We start from the raw sequence: 26,278 nt of genomic DNA, 5'->3' as shown, positions 1-26,278 counted from the left end.
GGAGGTCAGGTGCATTTTGTTCTTTTGTGGAACTGACCATCCAGAAATTAGCACATCTGGGGGAATTAGCCTCCTTTTTAGTTGCCTCTCCTATCCTGTGATTTTTTTTTTTTTTTTAGGGGCGGGGGGAATTTGGAAGAAGGCAGAAACAAAAGAGGCATGATGCCAAAATCGGCATTCAGTTACATGCAGCTTCTAATCAGAACGACATATTTTTAATGTTCATGAATCCTTGCTGGCAGAGAGATCTATGTTCGTTATAAGTCAAGTCACTGTCGCACTTCAAGGCTTGCTTTTATTTCTTGCCAGAACATCACTCTCTTTTTGGTTCGATGTGTCATATGTATAGAATTTGTTGCTGTTCTGTTGGAATGTAGTTAAAACAACGTTACACCAAGCCAAGAATGTCAGAGGTTAATCCCAGTAGTTTTACTTCTAATTATCTAACAGAATCATTGTTTGTCAAATACTACCAAGTCCAAACTAATCTATGCTAAAGAAAGGCTAATGATGAGAAACCTGCCATAAATTTGTGATGAGGGTGATACCAGTTGTTCTCAGCTGAGAGCTGTCATCAGAACCTCATGGCCCACTGCAAGAATTTCTGATTCTATACGCCTGGGGCCAGATTATAAACTGGCTTCTACTTCCTAGTGAGTCCTTGGTTAAGAACACTGATTTCCACTAGGGACTTGTGTTGGCCCTTCAACACAGTATTTTTTTAATGTGTTTTTTATACTCTAAGATAATCTGATCAAGCAAATGTAATCACAAAATGTGGCATTCATGTGTTACTCATTCATAATGGGCATGCATTACATCTTTTTTTTTTTTTTAAAGATTTTATTTATTTATTTGACAGAGAGAGAGAGTGAGAGCAAGAACACAAGCAGGGGGAGTGGGAGAGGGAGAGGGAGAAGCAGGCTTCCCGCCGAGCAGGGAGCCCGATGCGGGGCTCGATCCCAGGACCCTGGGATCATGACCTAAGCCGAAGGCAGACGCTTAACGACTGAGCCACCCAGGCACCCCAACTGAGCCACCCAGGCGCCCCGGGCATGCACTACGTCTTAGTACTGCATCCCATAAAGTGAAGGAGGCATGGTAGTAAGGTTGCCAGATAAAATACAAGATGCTTAGCTAAATTTGACTCTCAGATAAGCAATGAAGTTTTTAGTATGTCCCCAGATATTGCATGGGCCATACTTACACTAAAATTATACACTGTTGAGGTGCCTGGGTGGCTCAGTTGTTAAGCATCTGTCTTCAGCTCAGGTCATGATCCCGGGGTCCTGGGATTGAGCCCCACATCGGGCTCCCTGCTTGGCGGGAAGCCTGCTTCTCCCTCTCCCAGTCCCCCTGCTTGTGTTCCCTCTCTTGCTGTGTCTCTCTCTGTCAAATAAATGAATAAAATCTTAAAATAAAATAAAATAAAATTATACACTGTTTATCTAGAATTCAAATGTAGCTAGGCATCCTATATTTCAGTGGGCTAAATGTGGCAACCCCAGAGGGTGGACCTTGGGGAAGGGATGGTCATTGAATGGAGCAGAGGAGAATTTAAGAGTGGAGGTAAGTCAGTGGCCTGTGAAGACAGGTGTTTGGTGCATGGTGGCTACTCAGTAAATATTTGCTGAAGAAAGAAAGGAGAGGAGGGAGGAAAGAAAAAAGAAGAGGAAAAGTGGGAGACAATGTCTGTAACACAATGCAGGCATCAGAAATGGTAGCAGGTACTTTGAGGGATCAGAAGAGGAAATTCCAGTATCCACTAGAGAAGAAGACATTTGAGTGGTACCTCCAGATAAAGAGGGAAGATGAAGGCATAATAGCCAAAAGGAACAGCATGAGATAAAGGGGTAGGAAAGTGGTAGGGTGTGGAGTTGGGAGGTATTTGGGAACAGATCCTAGGGTATGTAGGGAAAATGAGGCAAGAAGGCAATAATGCAAGAGGACCTAACAAGCTAGCATTTGGCGCTCATCCGGTGGCTGGGGGGGACCTGCATAGGATTATTCTTTCTTATTATGATCAAAAACGCAGAATTTTAAGTTTTGTATTCTTTTGCTACAAGGCAGGTGTCAGGCTATCTATATAGGAAAAGTTATTTTTATGAAACCAAAACTCCAAAGAGGACCTTTTGTAAAAATACAAATGGAATAGTCATTTTAGGGAAGGAATCATTGTAAACAATAAGAGGAGGAAAAGATACTCTATCATGTCTGATTCCAGTGAAGGGTCTTCATATTTTTAGGATACAAACTTAGTAGTCACAGTGACAGGTGGCAATTCCAGTTGAATATTCATTCACCTAAGAAATACCTGTCTCTACACTCAGATGGATCCTAGGTCTGCAGCGTTACTAAAATGAACTAAACATACGGAAAATTAAGGTAGAGGTAAAAGGTTGGAGTCTTAATTCTGGAAGGTGAATTTCTAAAAACCAAATTTAGTGGTACGAGCAAAGATCCAAAGCAAGTCCCAACTGAATGAAATGAAATGCATTAAATATAAATGGATATATCATCATTTTGATCTAAGCCACAGGGAAATGTTAGAAAGTTAAAGCTTGCAGAGTATAATCAGATAGCAGGCCCTTTAAAAAGGAAGAGAGATTTAAAATAGGAGGATTAGGAGGAGCTTAAAAGCAGGCACGCGATGCCTGGACACCTGCCCTAATTGTCTTTATGGGGCAGTCAAGAAGACAAATGTTTAAAAATTTAAAGGGCAGATATAGTACTTCTGTTCTTGTTTTTCCATTTTATAGCATTATTTTTATTTATATACTTGATGATCTCAGGTTCTCTTCAATGTGTGCCAAAGACATGCCTTCTTGCCCATTTCTTAGATATTCTAGAACAAATTCTTGCTGGTGGAGTTTCTGCCATTTATCATAGAGAACTATAAACACACAAGTATCAATAAATAGAAATTTCCAACCCCAAAGGACACAGTTGAGAGATGCCACGGATACATTATTGAAAGCTCTCAGATGCAACTGTGCGTTTCAAATGGCCCACATTAGTTTTCTGATAAACATGGCATTGTGACTTTGGATTTCTTGTTATTAAAAATTGTCTTGTTTAGTTAGGTCTGCCTTCTCTTTTCAACCCATAAATGGTGATGGCCTTCTTTGTTACCACAAAGAGCTTCTCTGGCCTCTTCGGAGAACCATATCTGAGAGAAGTGTGGGAGGATAGATAAGGAAGTGTGAGAGTGTGGGAGCATAGATAAGGAAGTGTGAGGGTCTGGGATGTGCAGGCCCCTAAGGGTGGGGGGTGGGTGCAGGGAATGCGGTGGCCCTGGAGGGGGCATTGCTGCAGCGGGCAAGTGGGCCCTCTCCAGAAAATTGCTTTTAGAGAACAAAGAGGCTATTCTTTGGGAAGAGCAGCTCCATCTTCTCTCTCTCTTTTTCATGGTGGCTGGCAGCTCTTCTCCCCATTTCTATCCCATTTTGCCTATAATGCTCCGTCCTTTCCTTCACTTAAGTAATCTGTGGCTATAGTTCAGTGAGATATAGTTCAGTGCAAACTGTGGAAAGTGCTTGTATTTATTTATTTTGTTAAGCGTTTATTTTTAAGTAATCTTTGCACCCAAAATGGGGCTCGAACTCAGGACCCCGAGATCAAGAGTCACATGCTCTTCCAACTGAGCCAGCCAGGCACCCCAGAAATTGCTGGTATTTACTTAAAGCTTCAAAACCCAGGTCCACAGAAAACAACTAATCCAATCAAGAAATGGGCAGAAGACATGAACAGACATTTCTGCAAAGAAGACATCCAAATGGCCAACAGACACATGAAAAAGTGCTCGACATCACTCGGCATCAGGGAAATACAAATCAAAACCACAATGAGATACCACCTCACACCAGTCAGAATGGCTAAAATTAACAAGTCAGGAAACGACAGATGTTGGCGAGGATGCAGAGAAAGGGGAACCCTCCTACACTGTTGGTGGGAATGCAAACTGGTGCAGTCACTCTGGAAAACAGTATGGAGGTTCCTCAAAAAGTTGAAAATAGAGCTACTGTACGACCCTGCAATTGCCCTACTGGGTATTTACCCCAAAGATATAAATGTAGTGATCCGAAGGGGCACCTGCACCCCAATGTTTATAGCAGTAATGTCTACAATAGCCAAACTAGGGAAAGAGCCTAGATGTCCATCAACAGATGAATGGATAAAGAAGATGTGGTGTGTGTATACACACACACACACACACACAATGGAATATTATGCAGCCATCAAGAAATCCAAAATCTTGCCATTTGCAATGACGTGGATGGAACTAGAGGGTATTAATGCTAAGTAAAATAAGTCAATCAGAGAAAGACAAATATCATATGATCTCACTCATATGAGGAATTTGAGAAGCAAGACAGAAGATCATAGGGGAAGGGAGGGAAAAATGAAACAAGACGAAACCAGAGAGGGAGACAAACAGTAAGAGACTCTTAATCTCAGGAAACAAACTGAGGACTGAGGGTTGCTGGAGTGGAGGGGGGTGGGAGGGATAGGGTGGCTGGGTGATGGATATTGGGGAGGATATGGTGAGCGCTGTGAATTGTGTAAGACTGATGAGTCACAGACCTGTACCCCTGAAACAAATAATACATTATAAGTTAATAAAATAATAATTAAAAAAAGAAAAACCCAAAACCCAGGTCCAAGATCTCCTGCCATTTGTTAGAGCGTGACCTTGAGCATATCACTTAACCACTCTGAACCGTGCTTTTCTCGTCCATAAACTGAATATTTATATTTCGTGCATTATCTGCCTCATGGGATTAGTGGAGATTAAATGAGAAAATGTATATGAAAGCATATCCTAGGGCTCTGATGATGATTTGATTATTATTATTTGAAAGCTCTATAGGTGGGCTGGTTCTTTCCACCTAGAAAAATAGAAGATTCTTATTCAAAGTCTTACTGAACAGAAATCAGCACCAACTTGCTTATTTGAATTTTTATAATGAAGTACAAATGCAAGATAGATGGAATTTCTGAACAAGCTCCTGGCTGTTGAATAAATTTTTTATATCTTAAAAACTGTAACAATATAAGTATTTTTAAAGAGATATATAATGGTTTCTGAAAATACCTGAAAATGCCCATGCTTTTATAGATGTTTAACTATGCAATTTGTTCTAAATGTCTAATCTTGAATGATTAAATAATTTGCATACTGTTTTCAGTGGCATGAATTAAAGGCTAATTGAAGTATAATTTTTTGCAGTAAAACTATATCATCTTTTATGTAGTACATTTAAAAATATTCTAGGCCAGTTCTAATTTTATAGTTTTATTATTTTAATTTAATGTACCAAGTAATTAAAAATTGCTACAGAGAAAAGATGAAAATGATTTTAGTTCACGTCCCCTGAACAGAGTGAAAAGATGATGAGGAGAAAAATGGAACAGAGCTCAACACAGTTCCTGGCACATAAAGATATTCGTTAAATGTTCCTTAATGAATAGGAATGAATAATTTCGAAGTATTTCTAGACTTCAGGAAAAGGTGCCATTCTTGGTGCTATATAAAATAGGAACAAGATTGCTTGACATCTTTATACTAAAATGCTTCCCTACATAGGTCCCCTAAGCCACTTTGACTTGAACCACTAGACCCTCAGTTTGCTCTGCTCACCTTTTCTCTTTTTCCCTTTACTCTTGGAGTAGATTCTTAGGCCAAAGTCAGTCACAGATGTTGAGAGGCCATTCTCGGTGGGTATCTTGCAAGCAGAGGCACTGCCTACTCTTTGTTCTGGACTGTCTCTTCAAGGATGTTTATATAGCAAACGGCTTTTGAAGACAAAGTGCAGGTTTGCTCATAGCCTTGGAAGATAGAGGTGGTGTCTCCTTCCAGAACAAAGGGAGGACAGGACATGCTTACTGTAGTCTAATAAAGGCAATGTCTCCCTGTGAGACAGAAAGCAGGCATGCTTATTGTCCATTTTAAGGTTTGGGTCCCTAAGCTCTCCTGTAACGTAACCCACCACGTGGGCAGGAGTTACGTGGACCTTGCTCTGTCATCCCGTGGAGCTCGAGGCTCAGGAAACTGGTGTAAAACATGCTGATGTTCTGGCTGCTATTATTGCTGTGAGTTTATCTCTAACCAAGGCAATTTGTGTCTTCTACTAACATCCATGAAACTGTGGCAGGCTACCTTGTTAGTTCGCACGTAGGATAAAATCTCAAACCCTAAACAATTCCCGACAATAGGTTTCAGCACTATTTGGGTAAGTTGGCCGGTATGGTGTGGTGTAGTTGGCTCACTCATCTAGGAAGCGAACCCTTTTACTGCCAGTGGCTAACCACCATGGTGGGTATACTTGGGGACCCTGGGTCCATATTCTCAAGAGGAGAAGTGAAGGGGCATCATAGGGTTAGCAGTAAAAGATGGACAAAGATCCAGAAACTTTGGCCCAGAATACTGTCTAAAATGATGAAGCCTCTAATAACTCACTTTGTAGGGGTGGTTGGGTGGTGGGTGAAGAGGTTAGAGCAAAGAAGATGCCATGAAGCTTCAGAGCAGCATGAAGTCCTTCATGTTCATAGAAGCTGTAAGTCATAGTGTTGGCACCTACCATATTGAAGCTTATTAGCTAATTTTTTTTTTTGAGCCAAGAGGATGCATTTTTGAGAGCACTTTGCTTTGAGGTCATAGTGCTTTGTTTAGTGTGCTCACATTGAGTGCTTGTTCTGGAAAAAGACATAGTGGCAGTGTCTGGCCCATTAGGTCACTCTGTTTGTGCCCCTCTTCCTTCCCTAGTCTTTATGGTTTATTAAAGTACTTCCCTAGTACCACTTAGGCAACTTTAATAACATGCAAGGATGGTCAATACCACGGACCTCAGAAGTCTCAGCTCCCTCAGGTACCCTCAGAGTTTGAACATAGTAATGCTGCCTCCAAGAACCAGCCCTTTGCCTACTTCCCTATTGTGGGATGGCATTCAGGGTTGTTACGGAGATGTGCTGTGACCTCTTCCTTGTTAGTCACCCGATGAAACAGTTGTGTTTGGTTCCACCATAGGAACTTTTATCCGGCGTCATCGGATTTCGCTCCCACCTCCTGATGAAGATCAGTTTTATACTGTGCATCATTTCAATATCAATATAGACATCATCTTTTATGGCTGGACATTCAAGATTTATGACTGTGATACGTTCACAAAAAACTTTCTGAAGAAAATAGGAGTCAAATTAAACCCCCCGGGACAGTGTCCAGAAGATCCTTACATGAAGATGCGGAGAGAGGTAAGGAGTTGATACGTCCATGAGTTCGTGCCTTCCGAATGAGAATCCAGAAAGGAGAGTCAGTAAAGGGTATCTGCACTCCTGATGCAGATGTGAAAGAACTTTTGGGGTCATAGTCACTGGAGTGGTCCTGTTCTCCTCTAGGCTGGAGGGAACTCTGGGTGTTGACCTCAGGGCAGGAAAGCCTCACTCACTGCCCCCGACCCCACTCCTATCCATGGAGAGTCTCCCTTCCAGACAGTAGGAGTCTTCAGTGAGCCGCCCACATGGGACAATTTCTAAGAGCCTGCAGTTGGCTTTGTGGTCACTGACAGTATAAGAGTTAGGTCCACAATTACCTGGCCTGTTTTTCCCCATTTTGGTTGCCTAACTCTGGGGAAAAATGTTTGCTTCTGCACTACTGGTTTATTGCACCACACCTTGGGTATACCTTTTTCTTCCTTCCCCAGGACTCCCAGCTCTAGCGATGGTGGCATCCGACGTAGAGATGTTCCAGAGGAGTGGGGAGAGCCATGATTCTGGTGCACCCTGTTGTAAAAAGATGTTTGTCTTCCAAGTCCGACCCCAGTTAGTATAGGGAGGCAGGAACCAGTGTTAGTAGTAGTATTGTTGTCTTTCTATAGTTGTCTTTTTTTTGTTAATGATCCTTTGGCCCAAATTTTGTGTTTTTTACGAAAGAATCTGAATACGCAGAAGAGCAAGTGTCAGGTGGAAGGTCACATACCTAGCCAGTCTTCTTACTGGGACTTCACCTCAAATCTTTTGCTGCCTACCCAGATTTTGATTATTGTCATTTTCTTTTTCACTGAAGTATGATTAGACAGAGTAAAATAGATTTTTTTTAATTTATTTATTCATGAGAGACTGAGAGAGAGAGAGAGAGAAGCAGGCTCCCAAGGAGCAGGGAGCCCGATGTGGGACTCAATCCCAGGACCCTGGGATCATGACCTGAGCTGAAGGCAGACGCTTAACCATCTGAGCCACCCAGGCGCCCTAGACAGAGTAAAATGCACAGAAATGAAGTGTACAGTTGGATGAGTCTTAACAAATGCATACATCCATGTCATCCACACCCAAATCAAGATACAGAACGTGTCCATCCCCCCAGAAACTTCCCTCTTGGCTTTTTCCAATCATTCGCTCTTCCCACTCAGGGATAGGTAACCACTGTTCTCATTTCTATCCCTATAGATCAGTTTAGTTTCATTCCTATTGCTTCTAAAACTTGTAATTAATTTCCTTGCAGAAAGATAACATGAAATTTAGAATAAAATCCTCCTTTGATTCTGCTTTGATCTCTTGTTCAAAGCTGCGTGTAGGGTCATTCATCTGTTCCCACCTCCTGGCCCCAGCAGAGTTATCCTCTAATATTGGAGGCATTTAATATTGTAGGCATGCAGCCTTCCTGAGAAATATGTGTTGTTGATCCTGGCATATTTAAGGTGAAGTTCCTATGGAATTATACCTGTGTATATTGGCATATAAGCAGATTTATAGTTTGGGTTTATTTTTATTTTTTCAAAATGCCCTAGATGACAGAGCCTAGATAAACATAAAGTCTATGCAATGAGAAGAGAGAACCTAAAAGAAGAGTCTGCTTAAGATTCTCTCTCCCTCGGGGCACCTGGGATGGCTGCACTCATTTGCTAACAGTTGGTATTATACGATAGTGATTATGGATGATGATGCATTATATTAAGTACAGAGAACATTGTGCCATTTCATAGGTTTATGATGAAAGAAATCTTTTGTGCCAGGAATCGAGAATAAATACCACGAACAGCCAAGAAATGTTTTAACTAATTTCCTTTCAGGTTGGGAAAATCATTTTTGCATTTATTCCCTCAGGGAGAAAGCTCTTCAATAAATATAGCAATCTGTGGAAAATTAGGAGTTTAATGAGAGGCTTTTATATTGACTTTAATGCATTTACTTCTCCAATGTTTGCTGCCTTCAAATATAAAGTTAAAATTAAACAATTTAACTTAAACTGAAAAGAGCCCCAATGGTGTATAATCAATAATGCATTTCTTAAAGGCCTTATAATGCAAAGAAACATTTTTCAGTTAGTGAAAGCAGAGGTCGCATCATTTCATTTAAATATCCAGGATAAAGAAGAAGGATAAGAGCCTCTGGAAGGCCATGATGTCTCTCCCAGTCTTGGAGTAGGTCTGCCCCTAGACTGCCCCAGACAGATAAAAAATTCTGAGAACTGACAAATACGATCACATAACCCGATATGAGACTACTTCTCCCTTGCCAGTGAGCACTTCCTTATATAACGATCCTATTTGGCTACATCAGATAGAATGGGGGCAGTTATGCTCCAAGACAGGGCTGAGAACATGCAAATAGAGCCCCATCAGGAATCCCACAAAAGTAGGGGTACCTGGGCTGGGGGACAGAACCCATGCAGCAGTTCTGTGCGGCTTTGGAAGTTCTCCATTTGCTCTGCTCCTGTTTCCACACCCTTCCAGATCCTTGATAGGTAAAGCTTTGGAGCAAAATAAAACTGTGACTGTGTTTCTTCCCTTTTACTTTTACAAAAATCTTTGGATGAATAAGAAGGATATACAGATATGAATTCTCAGTGAAGAGACAAACAGATTTTTGGGGGGGTTGAGATATAATTAACGTAGGCTCAGACATACAAATTTTAAGAGTACAGATCAACAAGTTTTGGAAAATGTATGCGGTTTAATAAGTGACACAAAAATCAAGATGTGGAATATTTCCGTCACCCAAGAAAGTTCCCTTCTCCCCCCTTCCGGTCAGTCCCCTACCCAGAGAGGCAACTACCATTCCAATTTCTGTCACCACACATTAGTTTTGTGCATTCTTACGCATTTTAAGTCTTGGAGCAAAGCCAGTTTTCAAAGACATCATCGAAGTGTATTTTAGGGTATCAAAATACTGTTTAATCTCAAATGCTTCCTACTAGTGGATTGTCTGTATTTTTAAGGTGAAAACTGGCTGCAGGTGTATATACATGTATGTCATTAATGCATTGACATTTAAAAAAATATCACGGCATAGTCAAGGGGCAAGATCTCTTTTATGTTCTCTGATTGCATCCCAGAAGTGACGGTGCACAACTGCTGATCTTGACTTCTTTTTCTGTTTTCAGACACTAGACTGCATGGAGCCCTTACGTCCCTATGAGTCCTTTGACACCCTGAAACAGTTCCTTGAGTACGATAGGAAGGTGTTACGTTTTTTCTGCCTGTGGGACGACTCAGCCTCGGTGTTCGGGGACTGTAGGAAACTCATTCTGCATTACTTCCTGTCTGATGATACCATTGAAGTCAAAGAAGTGATGCCACACAACTCAGGCCGGGATGCTATGTCATTGTTCCTCCAGAGGAGAAAGCTCCCCAAGGTGAGCAGCAGACACAGAACCCCTTTCCGCGTTTGCCTGTGGGCTCGGAAACTCTCGTCACTCACTGTCTGGCATGTCGGGACCATGGACCATGTATCAGTTACCATGGATTAGTACAGGTGTTTAGAAAAGCTTCATTTTGTGCTAGTAAGATACCTCTGTGAAAGTACCATAAAAGATATGACAAATGGAGGTAGGACTATTCTGGGTTTCATTAAGGCAAGTAAAGGAAGAAAGTCAAATGCGAGAGAAAGTGCATATTCATCACAGAGTTCATAATCTGTCTTCTGAACGTAGAAGACTCTCTAGTTAGAACTGCTTGCGGGGTGCCTGGGTGGCCCAGTCGGTTGAGCATCCGACTCTTGGTTTTGGCTCAGGTCGTGATCTTGAGGTCTTCTGCTCAGCGTGGAGTCTGCTTAAGATTCTCTCTCCCTCGGGGCACCTGGGTGGCTCAGTCGTTAAGCATCTGCCTTCAGCTCAGGTCATGATCCCAGGGTCCTGGGATCAAGCCCCACATCAGGCTCCCTGCTCTGCGGGAAGCCTGCTTCTCCCTCTCCCACTCCCCCTGCTTGTGTTCCCTCTCTCACTGTGTCTCTCTCTGTCAAATAAATAAATAAAATCTTAAAAAAAAAAAAAATTCTCTCTCCCTCTACCCCCTCACCAATAAATAAATAAATACATCTTAAAAAAAAAAAAAATTGTTCACGCCCTTGGCTAGGGCACTGGCCTCTGGCCTCTGGCCTCTATAGCCTACTGAGCAGATTGCATGGTTTTGGTCTGTGTTGTGAATAAACAAACACACACACGGGCACACATGCACACACACACACCCCGATAAGCATACGCACAGGAGTGACTCTTAGAAGAGTAGCTGGTAGCTACTGGCTAGTGTCAGGGACAGTTTTACATTTTATTTACTATTGAAAGAGAGTTGTGAGACTGATTTCTACACGTTTATGGCCATTTGAGAGCTAATGTAACTTGGGTGCAGCAGAAACAGCACAGAGACAGAAGACCTGGGTTAGAATTATGGGTCTGCCACTTAAAAGCTGTGTGACCTTCAGCAAGTCACTTAACTTCTCTGAGTGTATTTCCCTATCTCTAAAATGCTATTAACAAGGCCTCCCTCTGGAAGTAACTATAAAAGCTAAATGGGATAATATAGTAAACAAACCCACTAAGAACCTATAAACACTAGCAGGACACATAAAAACATAAAAGCCTTTCCAACAGTTCTGTGTTATGTTTCATTTGTTATTTGGATAAAATGTATTTTTTAAATATTTTTAAAATTTATTTATTAGAAAGAGAGCACACGTGCACATGTTGGGGGGGGAGGCAGAGGGAGAGAGAGAAGCAGATCCCAGGATCCTGAGATCATGACTTGAGCTGAAGGCAGATGCTTAACCAACTGAGCCACCCAGGTGTCCCTGGATAAAATATTTTTTAACTTTCTTCTTACTGTGACTGAGGAGGTTACCGTGACACTCATTTCTGAGACAAACAACCGATGGTTATTTGGTCCTCACAGGAGGCTCTCCCAGATTCTCTGAGCCCACCACCAGAAACCCTGCTGTGTTGCTTGGGCTGGGGGGAGGAGGCAGGATCTGTCCCAGAGGGGGCTCTGGGCTATGCACAGCAGGTGGCCAGGATGCACCTGGGAAGTCTGTTTTTAGAATGGCTCTGACCGATACACAAATTATAAAATAATAATGATGCACCTGACATTTGCAGTGTGTCTTGACATCAGTTGCTTCATTTACTCATTCATTCAGCAAATATTTATCAAGTGCCAGCTTTGTGCCTGCTCTGGGGTTACAGTGAGAAAGAAAATGGATTAAGTTCCACTTCCTGGAACTTACATTCTCATGGGGAAGAGCGAAAATAGCAGTAGGTATTCCCTTGACACTCAAACATCCTTTGAGAAAGCGAGGAATCGGTACTATTATTGCAAGTTCAAATGTGTGAATTTATGCGTCTTATGTTAAAAGATTACCCGCAGCTCACGCAACTGCTGGGACCACCTCCAGTGCACGGAACTGAGGAGTATCTCGGGTTGCTCCAGGCCATAGTTTCTGGTAGAGGCTGACTGCACTCTCTTGTTCTTGCTGCCTTGCCACGCCACCTCTCTCTCGGCCAGCTAGTGTTTCCTGAGCTCAAGATTGGGCAGGATGCTAAGCTGAGTAAAGAAGGCAAGGCATGGTTTCTTCCTCAGGGCATTTTATAGTTCAGTGCAGAGAAAAGGAGATGTCTGCTGATGAGGCATTTAGAGAACCACAAGGGGTGCTTTAACCACATGGGAGGTGCTGTGAAGGTGTGGACCGGGGACAGGCCAGGAGGATGGGAAGGGTGAGAGGAAAGATGGGCCTTTATTAGGGCCTTGAAGGATGGGGTGTGGAAGTATAGGGAGAGGTAGATGGAGGATGATGGCAGAGAAGAACTGTATTAGGGAGAGGATAACTAAATTTCCCTCTACCCTTCAAGGTTTTTGCCTGAGACCATGTCCCACCACCACCCCCCACACCTGTAATAACAGACAGATTACCAGGAGAAAAACCAACAAACGTCTAATTACCTGCATACCTCCTGTATGGAAAGGAAAACGGAGTAACTCCCTGAAATGGCCCAGGCTACCACCTTAAATATCATCTCCACCTAAAGATGGAACAAATTGCCAGGGGAGGTGGGAAGGAGGCAAGTTATAAGGGGTCAGCAAGAAAAGCACAGTAAATAAGAGGAAGGTTGTAATGCAGATTTATGTGTCATCTTTTCTATTAGAGGTTTTAGAGATTTCGAGTCTTTCTTTTCCTGGAACACAGAGGGAGACACTCTTACAAATGGAGATTTCTTTATGGATGTAAATTTTTTTTTTTTTTACAGAAGGGTATTGTACTCAGCTTTTCCTGTGTCTGCTGTTTCTTAAAAATAACCAGCTCAAGGGGTGCCTGGGTGACTCAGTCGGTTAAATGTCTGCCTTTGGCTCAGGTCATGGTCCCAGGGTCCTGGGATCAAGGCCCACATCAGGCTCCTCGCTCAGTGGGGAGCCTGCTTCTCCCTCTGCCTGCCACTCCCCCTGCTTGTGCTTGTTCTCTCTCTCTCTCTCTCTCTGACAAATAAATAAATAAAATCTTTTTTTTTTTTTAAAGATTTTATTTATTTATTTGACAGAGAGAGAGAGACACAGTGAGAGAGGAAACACAAGCAAGGGGAGTGGGAAAGGGAGGAGCGGGCTTCCCGCTGAGCGGAGAGCCTGACGCGGGGCTCGATCCCAGGACCCTGGGACCATGACCTGAGCCGAAGGCAGACGCTTAACGACTGAGCCACCCAGGCGCCCTGATAAATAAAATCTTAAAAAAAAAAATAACCAGCTCAAAATAATCAATACACCCAAGAGGCATATTTTGGGGTGGTGTGTTTGCTTGCCTTCACATACAATGCATATTTCCCACTTGAGCCCCTCACTATGACCAGCTTTGTGTTTAGTAGGCCATCTACCACACCTTGTTTGGATTTTGTCTTCCAGTATGGCCCACCTGGAGTCTATCAGCCAGGCCAGATAACAGATCGAACAGTTCTTAATGTGTACAGTGGCTTGACAGAGACCCGAGCGGACGGCTACCTGTTGGATAAATACAAGGTGAGGAACTTCACGTTTTGTTGCTATTTCCAGTGTAACTTTCCTGGAACCTGAAATGTGCAGTGAGTCACAGATTCTGTTGTGAGATTGAATGAAGTTAACGAATATATAAATGCATGCGTTGCACCGCTGTCTGTCAACACTAAACAAGCTTAAGCGCGTATATAAATATATTGCCGTTTGCAAGCAACTACATTACTAAAAGACTTTCCAAATGTTAACATCGACTGCTTGTCTTGGTTTGGCTTTAAAAATTCTGTTACAAATGATATAATTGAGGGGTGGGTTTGTTTTTTGTTTTTTTTGCAATTTTTTTTCTTTTGGGAAGGGATGCCTAGGTCTTTGGAGGGTCTGTGGTGCCAACACTTTGTTCCTTTGTTTTTATTAGCTAGGAAAAGTAGATCAAGAGTTTTACAAAGATTGTGACCTGTTCATAGGAGCCACCATCAATGTGTGGGGAAGGAAAGTGCTTCTTTGTGACTGTGATGAATTTACAAAGACTTATTATAAGACGAAATATGGAATTGGTAAGTGATATATATGTCCATTAGAAAATAAAATTTAAACTTCAGAACCTTTGTTCCCTACGTAAGATTTTACTTTTGTGTTTGAAAGGCTAAGCTCATAGTAGCTACCATTTATTGAACATTTGCTCTCCGTCGGGCATTTGTTGGCTTCCTTTTTCCTAACAACGATTCTAGGCTCATTATCTCCATTTTAGAGGTGAAGAAACTGAGGCTTAAAAGGGGCTAACTTGTCGAAGGTTATGCAGTGAGTAAAGGGTGAGCTGAGAGTTGAATTTGCCTGCCTGATGCCAGAGGCTTTGGTTTTCCTTTATAGCCAGTCACCTGCCTTATTGCAATATGGGGTCAGTGTTTTCTGGTCAAGCAACTGAAGTGGGAATCTGAATATTTTTCTTTTCACTGAATTCTTGCTTACTATAATGGTTATACTGCTTATTTAAGTTCTCTGGGGAATTCTCTTGTGCCAATTTGCTCTACCTTTTCTGGTGAAGCCTGGCTACATTTCCAGCTTTTCTCTCTTCTTGGGTATCAGTTCTGTTCAGATGAGTTCAGTTCAGAATGAAAACGGGTGATTTATTAAGAACTTACTAGGCACAGGTTATTGTAGTAGGACTTAGGAGCTACGGAGTTAAAGAGTTTCTTGGGCTGGAAGGAGAGCAGAAACCTACAGCACATCGGATGGTGTTATGAGGATCACAGAAGCAGGCGGAGGACCTGATATGAAACCTGAAAAACAAACCCCTCATTTGTGAAACCTGTCAGCCAGCTCTGCCCCTTTCCTGGGCCCTGTTCCAGGTACCTGCTGGCACGAGGCTAAGGGGGTGGTGGGAGTTGCCAACCTCCCAGGTTGGGGTTTGGCTGGGGTGGGAGTGCTTACTCCTGCACTCCTCTCCGAACCTTGGAGTGTTCATGTGAGCACACTTGCCTGAAGGAGGAGATAGAAGCCAGAAGCACAGCTATCTAAAAGACAAAGTGCTTTTTCTCTAGAATGAGACGAGCACCTCATGTGTCTTGGTGTCCCGTTGTGTAGAGTTCCTGGCCTCCTGGGAATCTCTCTCTCTCTCTTTTTTAAAGATTTTATTTATTTAGAGAGACTGAAGGGAGGCGCAGAGAGAGAGGGAGAGAGAATCTCAAGTGGGCTTCACGCTCAGTGCAGAGCCCGACGTGGGGCTCAATCCCAAGACCCTGAGATTACGACCGGAGCCAAAACCAAGAGTCGGATCCTTAAGCAAATGAGCCACCCAGGCATCCTCCCTCCTGGGAATCTTTATATCATGGGAGAAGGCACATAGCACACACAAAGGGTTGGAATTAAAAACACTTTGAATTTCACTCTTCAGTTCATTAAGGGAATCTGTTCCACTGCATCTGCATGCCAGATTAATCAAAATGTGTGGGGCCAAATTGGTGGTCTCTCCTAACATTCGTCCTCTTTTGTGGACACCATTGGGCATATTGGTTTTGGGGACTGTGAATAAGAGGCAGCCAGGAATGTGAGTGTGGTGGTTATTGTAGAGAAGTTGCTGGTGGCCCATAGGTCCTTGGGAAGGAGAATTTGGTTTTTAATAAATGTCAGTGTCTGTTTAGAATCAATGTCTTCAGTGTCGACTTAAAATTGGAAAAAAAATATATGTAAAAGATGAGTTAACCAAAAACATTGACTCATGTCCTACTGAAAGATCTTAACATAAAGGAGGAGGCAAAGTTTCCAAAACATCATGTGATCCCTTCAACCTAGAGGCCAACATTTGGTTGATGTTTGTCCATCAGTTTGATTTTGAGACTATAAAGGTGGCATTTGGGAAAATGAACATGGTGCTGGTGAGACATGGTACATTGTTAGTTTCTTAACATGTTGGCAGGGAACTTGCCGAGGCAGAGTGAATTCACTGGTATACTCTAAATCTCGCTGTCCTCGGCAAATGGATCTGCTTCAGATGCCTGATGGTCCATTTCTGTTGAGCCCTAGTGCTTAATTTCTTTCTGCTCACTTCTTTTGTTTACCTTATAGAATTATGTATTATGTAAAAGAAAAAAACAGTTTGTGCGTTTAAAGCTAATATAACATGAGCATTATGCATTTAAACAGAAAATTATGCAAATGCAAAATTATGATGCATTTTATAGTCACGCTGACTTTTTATATTTCTCATAACATATGTTAAAATATCCCATTTAACAGACACTATTATTACACAACATTTCTTGAGTAACAACAGTGTATTAATATAAGTAATGACTAGAAATTATATCCATGATGCAGCGGGGGTGGGGGGTGGGTGGGTTGTGAATCTGTGTTCTCTGATACTCTTTCCATTGCCTTTTCTGACTTTTTGGTAAGGTTAAATTAAGATGCTTAATGTTACTTAGATACAGTTACTTCTGACGTATTCATTTTGTATGTAATTCATTCTGCTCCAAATTCATAAGACCAAATTCTATACATTAAACTTTGGTATCCTTGAAGCTCAGACCTGAACAAAGTTCTGTCTATAACCAAGGTCAATAATTGTGGTCAGTAGAATGCCTGGTGTCTCCACTCAGCAGCCCCACAGGAAGGAGTTGACAAGTCCTAACCACACAACCAGGGACCTCCTAAGAGGAAGCCGGGGGGAGATTCGTAAATGCAGCCTTCGTACTTTTTTCCAAGAGCTATCTGTACCCCGGTGTGAAGCCCAATTTGCCTCCTAAAACGAGAAGATTCTTTTGTGCATTTAAGGATTCCAAGGAGAAAGCAATTCCGTCAACTTCTTGCACAAAACATTCCAATGTGACTCCCCCACTAGGCAGCTTGGCCATCCTGCTGACCCTGGCTCACCTGCTGGGCAGGAGCATGTCGCTCCCTCATTATTTCGTGTGGATGAACACGGACTGGCAGATGGAGGCCTGTTGGACTTTCCTGTAGCATAAAGGTTAGAAAAGGCTCCAGGGGCTCCAGCATGTGTTTCCTTCACTGAAGGAACAGGGGGACTTGAATATAAACTGCTCTTACCTAGAATTCTTGCCTTGGGTTATTATTTCTTTGTTAGAGGAGGACTTGGTGATCATCCATTCTTAGTGGCTGGGAGAACCAAACCAGTAAAAGACCAGCCGTTCCCATTGCTCTTGAACACTTACTAGGCTGTACTGACATGAAGGCTGAGCACAGTTCTTAAAGCATCTTTAATTTTGTGGTGTTATTACTGGCCTCTCGATCAATTCTGAACTCGGTGCTGGAAGCAGTGAGACATCCAAGATAGTAGTTTAACGGTCATTCGAGCAAACGAGCCATCCCAGGCTACAATGACGGAGTAGAATTTGCTTCTGGTTGCACCATGTGGCCTTAATGGATGGAACAATTTTGCCCCTTTGTCTTCCCCTATGAAGTACAGAGGATTGAGGAATGGCTGATCCCTAAGGATTTTCTAGCTAGAGCTCAGAATATATGTGATTCACTAATGATTTGAGCCAGAAATGAACATCCCACCCAAACCATTTGACCTGGGTATTAGGTACAAGGAGGGGGGGGGGTTGGTGGTGGTGGAATTTGCTTTGACATTCATGAAGCTTGAGCTTTAGGGTTCTTCCTTTGCAGGAGCCCCAGTCCAAGGCCCTGGACCTGATTTTTGTCTTAATAATTTGGCATTCTTTGTATTGAAGAGCTTCTCCCAAATTATGTAAGCTCCAGGCCTCCCCAAATCTGAGTCTGTATCTGGGTTACTAGAACATACAAGATGAACTTTGAGGTGATTGAAGGCTTTTTTTCCGGTACGGTTTCCAACTGAGATGGCAAATAGTAGATCACTGTGAAGGGTCATTAAGATTCCTTTGAAAAACATACCACCTTTCTGTAAATTTGTTAGAATCCAGTTAATCGTGGGTAGACATTCAGTATATATGTTTTTACAAGTCGCTTGGAATTAGAGGAATCAGACAGTTGGAAAGACAGATGTGTCCCAGAGTTCAGCAGAGTGCTGTTGACGAAGATATTTGGGAAGGTGCTGTGTACAAAAACGTATCATTTTTCATGTATTCAACGAATAGTTTTTAATACCTGAAACATGCAGGATGCTGGGATGTTGGAACACCAAAGACAGGAAACATATGCAGGGGCAAGTCTCAAGCCTTGCGAATGTACACAATTACCCAGAGAAATGAGCTCTTGGGTCAGAGTATCCAGAAAGATATACGCGGGACAAAAAGTCAGGCAAGATGGAGTGGAACCGTTCTCGGCTTTTATACACTAGATGGCACTGTGGGTGCAGAGGAAAGCTCTAAATTGGTTCTTTTGTTACTTAAATCTGTTGCAAAAATTATGTAGTTGAGAAAACAACGCTGTTATAAAACCTATAATTTGTGGGGGGGAGGTATAGAATGCATTCTTAATTACTTTGTGATGCAGTACGTGTCCTCTTTTGGTTACACTGTTCAGATTAGTATGGAGAGTTGTCTCTATGGATATGTACCCTGTTAGGAAAAACGGATCATGCCCCAATTTTCTAATAATCACATAGAGCTTTCTCTACCAGCCCGTCCTTTCCCTGAAATGACGGTACCAGTCAGTGGCGCGTTTGATTTCACAGCGACGATAGGGTCTACTGCAGTTCTGCCGAATTCCAAGATGTGAACTTTCCTCTTTATTACCCAGATTTTAATTGCCACAAAAATAGCAATAGGAGAGGCTCGCCAGTCACTTCTGTACTGGCTGCCTGGCTGCTTCCTTTCACTGAGCCAGTGAGAAATCTTTGCTGGCATTTTCTTTGCCAATATGTCTTCTGTGAACGGTTTCTGTTAAGATAGAACAATACTCTTTTGGGGATTATGCTTGAGGGGATTTCGCACAAAGGCTAAAGAATAAGGAAGTCTAAGGAAATGTGAAAGCTGAAAATGTCTTCAAATCAGAGTTAGAAATAGCCTCAGACCCTTAGCCTTTTGATCCATCAGTTAAAAAAAAAAAATCCCTCAATTTTAAGAGTTGGGTTGCTTTGGATGACAAATTGATGCACACTTTCAATTATGCTCTAAATCTACACTCTTGTTTCCGTTAGGACTTTGACAGTGGAAAAGGAAATCTTTGCTTATATGGAACTACTTTGAGTCCCAAATGGCACCACCTAGGGGATACTCGAGCTTGGGTGAGAAGTAGAAATTAGATTCCATGAGTTGTTTTGTTGTTGTGTTTTGCTTTTGGAAAGATCCTGGCATTTTCTTTGCCCTTTGTGGTGGGACAAACACAAGTAAGTGACTTGGAGCTATCAGTTGAACGGGCTCTTCGCTCTAGAGAGAACACTTGCTTCTCAGACATTATACAACTTCACAAATGAGGGCCTGAAAGCTGCCAGGTGGTTACAGATATGTCTCCAGCTCTCTGTCCATCTCTCCTTCCTCACAGATGATAAGGACGGAAAGAAACTCAATGGTATTTCCACATAACACCCCCTTTGAGCGAGTAAGCAGGGATTATTTTTAAAGTTTTGTGTATTTGTTTTCGGTTTTATTTTTGTGTTTTTTTGTTTGTTTGTTTTGTTTTGTTTTGTTTTGCTTCGTCACATTTTAGTACAATTGCAGTCTTTTCTTGGGCAGTCATAAGAGCAATCCAGAGCGGTGGCTGGTGAGAAGTTTTGGTTTTGTTTTGTCACTAGATGGGGAAGTGCCATGGCCTGGGGTTGAGTTGGAGGAAAGAGAGAGGCCTGAAAAGTTGGACACAGGAGGAGGGGACAGCGGATGGGGAAGGTAAAGGCAAAACAGGAGTCAGTCCTGTTTGGAAAGGAATTTGAAGAGTGAGTGTTGACTGAGGAGAGGATGGGGCTAAGCTGCAGGTTAAAACAGGGGATGGGTGGCAAAAAGTTCCAAGTTTGAATTTTCGTTATCATTGGAAAAATCAGGGAAGAACCAAAAATAGTCAGACATGGGGGTGTGATGACAAAAGATAAATGTTTACTTATTCGACATAGGCAGTTTCTTTTTTTCTTTCTTTGTTTTGAACCAATGGCGATTATTGAGTGAGTTCTGTGGTTTTTGTAAACATGATTGAAACCTACCCTCACAGGATTTGCTGTGTTTTGTTTGAAAGAGTTTAAAATAGTCCACAAAGATCTCCATGTCCATCTTGAAAACATAACAAACCTTTCAAAACAGCCACAATCAGGGCAAAAAAAAATATTGATGTTTCATTGGCCTTTGTTTTGTTGTAGAGAACTTCACCTCGATTCCATGCAAGGCTCCACCTCCTCCAAAAATAGAAAGGAAATTTCCACCTTATACTGGCTTTGGTTCTGAAGAGGATTCTCTCCGCTCCTGCATAAGCCTCACACCCACACCTCATCAGAAGAACTTCAAGAAGTTCCTGGAAAAAGACAGGTGCTTGAGGGAACCATGATTTCAGTCTGATCTTTCCCAAATGTGTTTGGGGTTTATACTATAGGCCTCATGGCGGAACACATGGCACTCAGCTCATGTGGTTAAGAGTTCAGGAACATGCCATTATAGCTTTTTAATGAAACTGATTAACATCCAAGTATTAAGAGGTTCTTCGTTGAGTGGTTATTTTATTTTTGTCCCAGTTTTATTGAGGTATAATTGACATATAACATTATTTATATATTTTTAAAAGAATTGATTTATTTATTTGTCAGAGAGAGAGAGACACACACAAGCAGGGGAAGGGGCAGGCAGAGGGAGAAGCAGGCTCCCTGCTGAGCAAGGAGCCCAATGCCGGACTTGATCCCAGGACCCTGGGATCATGACCTGAGCCGAAGGCAGATGCTTAATCAACTGAGTCACCCAGGCACCCCAATATTATATAATTTTAAGGTGTAACACAATGATTGGATATGTATATATTTTGAAAAAAGGATCACCATCAGAAGATTAGTTCACATAAGTTACCTCCCACAGTTAACAATTTTTTTTCTTTTGTGATGAGAACTTTTAAGATCTAGTCTCTCAGCAACTTTTCAATATACAAAAGCGTATTGTTAGATACAGTCACCATGTTGTACATTACATCCCTAGGACTTACTGATCTTATAACTGGAAGTTTGTACCTTTTGATTCCCTCTACCCATTTTGCCCACCCCCCACCCCCCATCTCTGGCAACCACCAGTCTGATCAGTTTCTGTGAGTTTGGTTTTTTGAGATTCCACACATAAGTGAGATCATACAGTATTTGTCTTTCTCTGTCTGACTTATTTTACTTAGCATAATGCCCTCGAGGTCCATCCATGTTGTCACAAATGGCAGGATTTCCTCCTTTTTTATGGTTGGATAATATTCCATTGTGTATGTATATACCACATCTTCTGTATCCATTCATCTGTCACTGGACACTTAGGTTGCTTCTGTGTCTTGGCTATTGTGCATAATGCTGCAGTAAACACAGAGGTGTGGGTATCTCTGAGACAGTGATTTCATTTCCTCTGAATATATACCCAGAAGTGGAACGGCTAGATCATATGGTGGTTTTAACTTTCTTGAAGAACCTCCATACCGTTTCCCAGAGTGGCTGCCCCAGTTCGCATTCCCACCAACAGTGTGCAGAAGTTCCCTTTTCTCCCATTTCCTTACCACCGAATGGTTATTTTCTTTTATTATTTTTTTTATTTTTTAAAAATATTGGAACACTCCACAAATTTGCTTGTCATCCTAATGACACAGGAGTTATGTTCGTCTTTTCTGTATTGTTCCAACTTTAGTATAAGTGCTGCCGAACTGATCGCTTGAGTGATTTTTTTTTTTTTTAAAGATTTTATTTCTTTATTTGAGAGAGAGACACAGCGAGAGAGGGAACACAAGCAAGGGGAGTGGGAGAGGGAGAAGCAGGCTTCCCGCCGAGCAGGGAGCCCGATGCGGGGCTCGATCCCAGGACCCTGGGATCATGACCTGAGCCAAAGGCAGATGCTTAACAACTGAGCCACCCAGGCGCCCCTTGAGTGATTATTTTTAATGTGTCATCTAGAAGCCCTTAAACCTGTATTATTCCCAATCATGTTGCCTTTCCATACATATATCTCCTCAAGATGGTCCCTAGGAAGTGGTATAGAGTAGGGGTCAGCAAAATTTCTCTTTAAGAGTCAGATAGTAGATGTTCTTGGCTTTGAAGGCCATATGGCCTCTGTTACAACCACCCAGCTCTGTCATCATAGTGTGAAAGCAGCTGTAGAGTCCGTAAACAAATGCGTGACTGTGTTCCAATAAAACTTTGTGTATGGACACTGACATTGGAATTTCATATAAGTTTTACATATCACCAAATAATATTCTCTTGATGTTTTCACCCGTTTAAAAACGTGAAAACCATTCTTAGCTCACAGCCCACGCAAAACCAGGTGGCTGGCCATATTTGATCCACACACTGTAGTTTGCCTACCCTTGGTCTAGAGGCTTTAGTGACTCTGAAGTATTTTTCAGGCTATTATTTGACAAATAATGTTGTTTTCCTTTGAGAAGTTTGGCTGAGTTTAGTAACCGTAGATTGCTCCCATGGCCGAATATAATTTCAAAAGATGGACTTTCAAAAGCATTCCTAATATATACAAGGAAAAATCCGTCGCTCCATCGTGTGTATAGAATGTGGGCACTGCCCATGGCTACTTTTTTACTTCTGCAGGGAAAGCAGGCCCTAGAAAAAGAAGTTGGGGAAAAAAGTGGTGGGAAAATGTTGCAGTTGTTTGCATAGGATGTGGGTTTACCATTCAAGTCCCATGTGAGGGGAGTACTGAGTCAGGAGAACCGGTGGAGAAAAATGATAAAGGAACATGCAGTAAGACCAGGAGAAGGAGATGAAAAAGACAGCATCCTGAATTTGATATAAAATTTAATGGGATTGGATACAATCACAGAACATTTTGACATAGAACAATCATTTTGCCGTATTTGTAAAGATGGTGAAAATATAGTAAGAATTGTATAGACTGTCTAAAAGGTTGTCTTTGCCCTGACATTATGGCCTTTGCAAACTTTTCAGAAATAATCCTTGGGGCACCTGGCTGGCTCAGTCGGTGGAGCATGTGACTCCTGATCTCGGGGTTGTACATTTGAGTCCCATGTTGGGTGTAGAGATGACATAAAAATAAAATCTTAAAAAAAAAAAAAACAACTAATCTTTTATTTTGAAGGACTTTAGGGTTCTGTTTTTTAACATTTAGAATTGATGTTACTCCCCACACTGGTAGAAACACTAACTCGTGCCTCATCCTAGACCTATTAAGGCAGAAACTCTGGGGAGGGGGCTGGAGGTGGTGGGACCCAGTACTGTGTTTTAACCAGCCTTCCAGGGTCTGATGCGCACCAGACTTTGAGAACCACTGCTTTCCATCACATAAGAGGGACCCCAACTCATACTCCATCCTCCTTATGGATAACAGGGTTTATAGTGAGGTTCCAGGGCAGGACTTCTGATGGATACTTTTCACCAGCTGCTGTTTTTTAGGGCAGCCACCCGAAGGAGGCGGGCAAGAAGAATGTCCCTATTGTAAAAGGAGAGGAAATTTTTCTTATAAGTAAACAAGATGAAATATGATCTAGGGTGTTGCTTCTGGAACCCGGGGCGGGGGGAAACAGCTCCTTGTGGGTAGTTGCCTGAGTCTCTCTTTCTGTCTACACCGCATCAACTTGCCCACAGAGCACGGACTGTAGACAGCATTCCACGTTCTCGTCCTGCTGTCGGGGCTGGACGATGGTGGTGCAGGCACAAATGTGTCTAATTTTGTTTCTTTCTGTCCACTGCCCGCTCTGTGCCAGGAATACACTTCCCTCAAGCTCCTCCCACACAGTGACCTTGTTTCCATAGTAACTGGCACATTCAGCCTGGAGACTTACACATGAGTTTGAATAACTCAAGGTTTTAAAACTGTGAGAACCTAAGGAAGACGATCCCACAAAGCATGCAAAAAACAGTTTCTTCATGCAAATAAACTGTGAATTGTGATGTGCAGTTGTGTGTGACATATGTTGATTATATGTATGTTGCTGTTAGAAATTTCCTGGGTGCTAATCCTTGAATGAGGTTACTGGTGATCTACTTTGAATTGCTGGAGGAGGAAATAGTTCCAAATTAGAGCATATGACGTTTTTGATGGAATGAAGGTCTTTATTTTCTGGGTAAAAATTCACTGTGGTGGCCTGCTGGGCAGATTGTCTAGTCTGATTTGGGAGAACCAGAATAATATCCTTGCTGCGCTGGTAGAATTACTCTGTTCTCTGTGTGCTCATAATACTCTGCTGGTCGTACCTCTAGTAGTAGTAATAATAATAATAATAATAATACTTCTACTAATAAGCAATTTGTGATTATGGTGTGCGAACTACTTTATAATACTTGATCTCATGTACTCCTCAAAACCACCTCATAGAGTAAATAATATTATCGTACCCATTCTTCACACGAGGGAACTGAGGGTCAGAGATGTAATTTGCCCAAGCTCACCCAGCTAATTTTTAGTTGAACTGGGATTTGAACCCAGAGAAGTCTGACTCCTGGAGTTTACCTTTCTTGCCCCAGAGCCTGTACTTTTCACAGTGTGTGGCAATTACTTGTTTATGTAATCGTGGTGTCCCCCTAGATCAAGAGCTCCTTGAGGGCAGGGACAGGCACTAAAGCTTCCCTCAGAGTTAGAACAGCGCTGGCTACATGCTTGGGGCTCATTAAATACTTTGTCCAAGAAGAGAAGGAATGGATAAATAAGTAAGCAAAGAGAATAAGCTTCACCCTTCCAGTTCTTATGGATAGAAGAGACAGATGACTTCCCACCAGGAAGGCTATTATCCCAGACTTGTGCTATTCATAGCCATAGAACATCCAAAAATTCACGGTTTAATCTTAATCTCTGACTTGCTTCAGATGTTGTCCACCTGCTGTCTCCATCAGTCATGCTGTTTTCTCTTAAAAAGTTATTTTCTCATCAATAAAAATAAGCCTTCATGTCTCTTCCAACCCCAAGAGTATATAGCTTTCACTGTTTTTGAGGTTTTCGGTGGGTACATAGCCCTGAGCGAACCATTCATTTTCCTGGTCCACAAATATTCACAGGGTACCTGCCCGTTCGCCAAGCACTGATTTAGGGGCTTGGGATCCATCAGTGAACAAAGCAGACACGCAGCCCTACCCTCATAGGACTTAGTCTAGCTGGGGGAGGCAGACAGTGCACACCACAGAAAACCCCTAAGTGCATTCTGTAAGTATGGAGAAGGTATTAAGTACCATGGACAAAGTAAAGCAAGTAAGAAGTTGCTATGAGAAGAATAAAGAGGAACTAACAGGGCAGTGCTGAGGAGCACCTCCGGTTTCATTTTTAAAATAGTGTGGTCTGGATGGGCCTTACTAAGGAGAGGAAATACATTACGGGCAGAAGGAACAGTTGATGTAAGGGCCCTGAGCAAGAAGCAGGCTGACATGGATAGAAGATGTGAGTAAAGGGCAGAGTAGATAGATTAGAAGAGTTAACGGGGGATCGGATGCCGTAGGGCCTTGCAGACCATTATAAGGGTTCTTTTGACTTTGAGTGATA

At 42.2% G+C, this 26,278-nt stretch overlaps 1 protein-coding gene and 1 non-coding gene across 2 annotated transcripts in view; one reads left to right on the top strand and one right to left on the bottom strand.

The window, feature by feature from the left end:
• EFHC2 (EF-hand domain containing 2) overlaps positions 1-26,278 on the top strand; it is a 201,076-nt gene that overhangs the window by 79,955 nt on the left and 94,843 nt on the right. Inside the window, exons 4-8 of the mRNA XM_035003389.1 lie at positions 7,028-7,251; positions 10,379-10,630; positions 14,154-14,267; positions 14,656-14,794; positions 20,965-21,130. Of these exons, the coding sequence (XP_034859280.1) occupies positions 7,028-7,251; positions 10,379-10,630; positions 14,154-14,267; positions 14,656-14,794; positions 20,965-21,130 (895 nt within the window). The remainder of the gene's footprint in view (positions 1-7,027; positions 7,252-10,378; positions 10,631-14,153; positions 14,268-14,655; positions 14,795-20,964; positions 21,131-26,278) is intronic.
• LOC118010602 lies at positions 22,380-22,489 on the bottom strand. Its single transcript, XR_004679259.1, has one exon. It is a non-coding gene; the product is annotated as a U6 spliceosomal RNA (small nuclear RNA).

The sequence above is a fragment of the Mirounga leonina genome, unplaced genomic scaffold (genome assembly GCF_011800145.1).
Source record: "Mirounga leonina isolate KUSES-001 unplaced genomic scaffold, KU_Mleo_1.0 Mir_101609, whole genome shotgun sequence".
Classification (NCBI taxonomy): Eukaryota; Metazoa; Chordata; class Mammalia; order Carnivora; family Phocidae; genus Mirounga; species Mirounga leonina.
This window is presented reverse-complemented; position numbering and strand designations above follow the sequence as displayed.